This window comes from Psammomys obesus, unplaced genomic scaffold (assembly GCF_907164565.1).
Source record: "Psammomys obesus unplaced genomic scaffold, mPsaObe1.curated_primary_1811, whole genome shotgun sequence".
Taxonomy (NCBI): Eukaryota; Metazoa; Chordata; class Mammalia; order Rodentia; family Muridae; genus Psammomys; species Psammomys obesus.
Genome location: NW_026596240.1, coordinates 1732898 through 1738897, shown reverse-complemented (window position 1 = coordinate 1738897; position 6000 = coordinate 1732898). Strand labels below are relative to the sequence as shown.

At 50.6% G+C, this 6000-nt stretch overlaps 1 protein-coding gene across 5 annotated transcripts in view; it reads left to right on the top strand.

The window, feature by feature from the left end:
* Positions 1-5637, top strand: part of Elmod3 (ELMO domain containing 3) — a 31755-nt gene extending 26118 nt beyond the window's left edge. For all 5 annotated transcript variants that reach the window (XM_055596341.1, XM_055596344.1, XM_055596343.1 and 2 more), the window contains 3 exons: positions 3174-3250; positions 3480-3607; positions 4754-5637. In XM_055596341.1, coding sequence (XP_055452316.1) covers positions 3174-3250; positions 3480-3607; positions 4754-4956 — 408 coding nt within the window. In that variant the 3' untranslated portion in view covers positions 4957-5637. The remainder of the gene's footprint in view (positions 1-3173; positions 3251-3479; positions 3608-4753) is intronic.
* Positions 5638-6000: the final 363 nt, after the last annotated feature.

Below are 6000 nucleotides of genomic sequence, written 5' to 3'. Positions count from 1 at the left end.
CACACACACACACACACACACACACACACACACACACACACACACACGGTGCATAGACATCAAACTCCCTGCAAATGGAGTTACAGAGGTTGTGAGCCACTCTGTGGGTGTTGGGAATCAAAGTCATGTTCTGGAAGAGCAACCATCACTCTTAGTCACTAATGCAGCTCTCTAGCCCCTATCTTATTTTAAATTCTTTGTGCACATATGTGTGTGTGTGTGTGTGTAGGTATGTGCACATGAGTGCAGGTGCCTGTGGAAGATGGAACAGGGCATGTGATCCCCTGCTGGAGTGCCGTGTGATGAGCCTCCTGCTGTGGGCCCTAGGGATCACATTCAGGTCATCAGACTTGGTGGCAAAGCAGCTGAGCCATCCCACCAGCTTTATTATAGGCATGCTGGTGGACCAGACTGGCTCAAACTCACCACCCCAAACTAGCCGTGGCTTCCAGATCCTGCTGCTTCTGCTTCCTGACAATACACTGTAACTTTTTATTTTGTAGTGACTTTAGATATACAGAAAACTCTCAAAAGTAGCTTTAGACAGAGCAGCCATGTATCATTCATTCCACCTCCTCACTTATCTTCTCTAACCAGATGGCTGTAGGAAAGCAAAGAATGATTAGCCAGCAACATCTGCAGCAGCCTTTGTTCTGCCCGCCTTCACTTTCCACTGTCAGGCTTTTGCATTCGAGTCCCGTTGCATCTTGTTATCATGGCTCTTAGCTCTTCCAGCCTGTGAAGGTTTGTTTTGCCCTGACTTTGTCTTTTACAGTCTTGACATAGTTGAGGACTCAAGGTCAGTTATTTTGTAGAATATCCCTCAGTTTAGGTTTGGGGTGTTTATTTGGAGCAAAATGGCGCCACATATGTCATGTGCTTTTCCAGGTACTTGGCAGCAAGGTGCACACACTATGTCTGTGTCTTATTCCTGTGATGTTAGCTTTGGTTAAGATGGTGTCCCCTGCTCTATGTCCACTTACTATAGAGTCTCTGTTTTCTTCTGATGGTTAATAACTATCTTACAGAAAAAAACACTTTGAGATCATGCAAATATCTTGTTTATCCTCATATCTATCAATTCTTTTTAAAAAGATTTCTTTTTAAATTGTGTGTATATATATATGAGTGTGTGCAGGCACCTGCAGAGCTACAGGCCTCAGAGCCCTGGAACTAGAGTTACGTTGAGCCCTCGCTGGTTTCAAGCTCCCAGCCTTCAGTGGTCCTCCTGCCCCAGCCTCGGAAGCATTGAAGTGTGTGCCACCATGCCTACCTGCCAATTCCAGTGTTTCCATGTGAGAAACCTCATCTGGGGTGACGATTGCTGAGTGTGCGGCCACCTTGGGTTCTTAAAACACAAACAGAACAACAAAAACACATGTGCTATTTGACCTCCCGCCCCGTTAACCTCCAAACGTGGAGTTTTCCAGGTGCAGCCTGTGGTTCCTGTCCAGCCAGAAGCACTTTCTGTTTACAGCTGAAAAGATGGCTGAGGGCCACTGAGCTGGCTCAGCAGGCAAAGGCCCACGCAGCCTAGTCCACTTCGATCCCAGGACCCACAGAGTAGCGTGATCTGATCACTACTGATTGTGCCCTGACCGTCACACATGTACCGTTGCATGTGCACATGCGCACACACACATGAATGCAATCAAGAAAATATTGTTAGGATCTAGAGAGATGATTCGGCTGCTCTTCCAGAGGACCCAGGTTGATTTCCAGCACCCACACGGCACCTCGCAGCTGGCTATAACCCCAGGGCCAGGAGCTTGGCACCTTATTTTGACCCATCAGGCACACATGGTACACAGACAGACATACATACAGGCAACATACCCATACACATAAAATTAAAAATAATTTTTTCAAAAAGAAAAAAACTTGCAAGCTTAACTTTCAGGTGTCTGTGGTGACTCCCCGCTAAAAGAGAACTGACCAGACCTCCACATGCTGAGTGCCTCCATGCATCCCAGATGTAGAAAGGCTTTTAGCCCTTCATCCTGAAAAGTAGTAGTGCCATCCTCTGAGGGAAGTGGTACACCGGCTTCTTTAATGAGGCGCCTGGTAGCAATGCCGGCAGTGACTGGCTGGCTTTCCAGGAGGCGTCTGTCCCTGAGTCTCCTCACAGCAGAGGAGGGTGCAGTTCTGAAAGGCCCAGTGATTGTGCAGAGAGAAGGCTCTCAGAATCAGTAGGGCTGGGCCTAGAGCTCACACCCGCCAGTGGTCCAGTAGTTCCCAGCCAGCAACCCACTGTATTCACCCGGAGTGCAGACGCCTATCACATCCCAGAATCTTCAGGAGTGAGGCGGGCAGAGCCTCAACGCTGCTTGGATCACCCTGCTTTGGTATTCAGAAATATTTAAGCCCAATAGAAAGGCATAAAGCCAAATGAAAATACAAAAATGGCCAGGAGGAATGCAAGTTTGAGGCCAGCCTGGTCTATATAGCAAATTCCAGCTCAGCCAGGACTGCACAGCGAGGCCCTGTGTCAGCACAGCAGCGATGGAATATAGTTGAGTTGGTAGAGACCTTGCGAGCATTCACAATGCTGTTTGATCCCCAGCACCACAGAAGTGGGCATGGTGACACTTGACTGTAATCCTAGTGTTTGGCAGGTGGAAGAAGGTCAGAGTTCAAAGTCAAAAGCTGGAGAGATGGTTCAGCAGTTAAGAGCACTGGCTGCTCTTCCAGAGGACCCAGGTTCAATTCCCAGCACCCACATGGCAGCTCACAGCTGTCTGTAATTCCTTCCAGTCCCATGAGATCCAACAACCTCTTTGGCCTCCTCTGGCACTAGGAACACGTGGTACACAGACACACATGTAGACAAACTCTCGTATCATACACATTAAATCAGCAAAAAAAATGTTTTAAGAAAGTTCAAGATCAATCTTGGCTACAAAAAGAGTTTGAGTCAAGCATGAGTTCCAAGAAACCCTGTCTTAAAAAAAAAATGAAAAAAGAAGGAGTTGATGCAGAACGAGTTTAGAGTAACCTCATATGGAATTCTAGGTTCCAGGCCTTACGTTACTGAGTGTCACCTTTTTGTAATGTGGGACACAGCAGAAACAGCAGCAGCTGCCTCTGTGGGTTTAATTCCTGCCACCACTTGAGGCAGAGAAAATGCACAAGGCCAGAGCTGGCTGCTGCTGACCTTTGGTCCTCCATTCCAGCAATTCCCCTTCTGTTTGATGTCTGTGAACATCACCCGCATTGCCATCCAGGCCTTGAGGGAAGAGTGTCTCTCCAGGTGAGTCCCCAGAGCCTGCTCCACACCTGAGCCTCCTCCACAGCTCTGAGACCTGCCAGTTTTCAGAGCTGGACAAAATCGCCATGCACCTCCTCCCTGACCTAACCCAAATGCCAGGCTGCCAAATGCTCCTGGGGTGGGGCGGGGATGCCAGGAGGGGCCTTGGAAGGAGGGCACTCGTGTATCAGTCTCATCTGTGGCTGAGCAGGTCACCTTCTTTGTCCTGCAGGGAGTGTAACCGGCAGCAGAAGGTCATCCCGGTGGTGAACAGCTTCTATGCAGCCACCTTCCTTCACCTGGCACGGGTGTGGAGGACCCAGCAGAAGACCATCTCAGACTCAGGCTTTGTCCTCAAAGGTTGGCGCTTTCTTGTGTCCAGGGCCAGAGAACCAGGGTCTAACTACTACATTTCCCTCTCTTCCCCTCTCCCTGCCCCCACATCATCCTGGGGCCTGCTCTTTCTCTGCCACGCCCCCTTTCTGTTGGTCTACACACACATTTCTGTTCCCTTGCTTGTTTGTTGTGTGTTGAAGCAGGGTCTCACTGTGAAGTCCTGGCTGGCCTGGAACTTGCTGTGTAGACCATGATGGCCTCGAACTATGGCAGCCTATCTGCCTCTGCTTCCTGAGGACAAAGATTACAGGCGTGTACCACCATGCCAGGCTCTGGGCATATATGTCTGATGATGGTTTGTTATTGTTGTTGTTATTTTTGTTTATATTTTTGAGATAGAGTCTCACACTGTAGCCAGGTTACAATCCTCCTGCCTCAGCTGCCCCTGTGTTGGGATTACATCACCATCACCTGTGGCTCCTGATGATCCCATCAAACAACAAAAACTCCACATCTTCTGAACCAAATATTTAGCTCGCTAGGCATAGTGTAGGCAGATCTCTGTGAGTTCAAAGCAGCCTGGTCTACATGTGAGTTTCAGGCAAGCCGGGGCTACACAGTGAGACCCTGCCTCCAATACAACAACAGAACAGGACCTAAAAGATGGCTCCGTGGCTAAGATGGCCTACTGCACCAACGTCAGGCAGTTCACATCTACCTGCAGTCTAGGGGAGATCCTACTGCCCCTCTGGCCCGGCAGGCGTCGGCATTCACATGCACAGATCCACACTCAGACTCAGACACATACTCTAAACTCTTGAAAGCAGACAGCCAGTAAAGGCTGGGGATGCGCCTCCATTATTAGTGCCCTTGCCTGGCATGCAGGAGCCCCTGGGCTCAATCTCCAACATGGCAGAAACTACGTGAGGTGGCACATGCCTGTAATCCCAGCATTTGGTGGGCAGAGGCAGGTGAATCTCTGTGAGTTCAAGGCCAGCCTGGTCTACAGAGTTTCAGGACAGCCAGTGCTACACAAAGAAACTCTAACTTGGAGAGGGAGGGAGGGGGAAAGAGAAAAGAGAGTTGGAGGTTCACAGAGCCATCGGACTTGAGGCCTTGTGCCATCCAGAATCCCCTAAGCCTTCAGTTCTCCGATCTCCTCTGTTCCAGACTTGGAAGTATTGGCCAAGAAGAGCCCAAGACGGCTGCTCAAGACCCTGGACGCCTACCTAGCCCAGGCATCAAAGGGACAGGCCTCCTTGTTGGGGGCACAGAAATGCCCTGGATCCCAAGGGCCTCACTGCAAGGACCTCACCTTCACAGGCGTGTGTGACCTACAGTCTCATTCATTGGAGAGTGCAGGGATGATGTGAGCCACGGAGACCATTCCAAGAAAGACAGTCTGGGTCGCTGGAGCCTTCAGAACTGAAGAACTGGGCCAAAGCCCTTCGTGCCTCTGCAGGTGAGAGGAGGAAGCCGGCAGGCGAGGGTAGTGAAGCCTAAGATTCCGCACCAGCATAGCACGGTCAGGCAGCTAGATTTAATCTCCACGCCGTCCTTGAAGCGAGGAGTCTTCTGTCCTTCCCAGCCGGGCTCCGGATATCTCAGCGGAAGTGAACAGTCCATAAAGTGGGACGGCCCTATCTGAACTGTCTACACATCTGCACCAGAAAGCAAGCAGCTAGGATTCTGACTCTCCAACAGCTGTCCCCAGCGTCTGTGGTTGGAATTACAAGGGCAGAAACAGCAATATCTTCAGCCAGCAGGGGGCAGCACAACACAGAAAAAGTGACTGATGGGCCCCTCCCTCTCTTCTTCCAGCCTCCATGATTTTCAGGACACAAGTTCCCACTCTTCTCCCCTTCCCCTCCCTCTCCTTTGCCCACCGTTGTTTGTAATCTAGAAATGGGTACTCAGCTAGTCACCTCGGCGCCCCGTCCCCACCGACCGCAGCCTGGGGCTCCTGTGGAGGCCATCGGTTATCCATCCTGGCTGAGAGGCAATGTAAGCCCGCTTTACCCACCAGCAGTTTTAGAATAAAGGAATTGTGGCAATCCCTAGTGTTTTCTTCCAAGATAGTTCTCTCAGGGCCTCCCTGTGGCCCGTTGTGTGAACACCAGACTGAGCCGGGCAGGTTAAAGCACCTAGGGTGCAGGGGGCTACAGACCCCACAAAGCCCCAGAACCCATCTGAGTTCCCTGGCTGCACCTGCAGGCCCCAAGACGTCTTTCTTCTTGACTGTATGTGACATGGAGTGTGGGGCACTCATGGCAAAGCTCTGTGTAGAGGTCAGAACACAGCTTTGTGAAGTGGCTCTCTCCTCCCACCGTGAAGCTGTAGGGATTAAAACGAGGTTGCTGGGCTTTTGTGGCAAGCTTATCTGCTAAGCCTCCTTGCCCACCCAGACCAGAGACTTC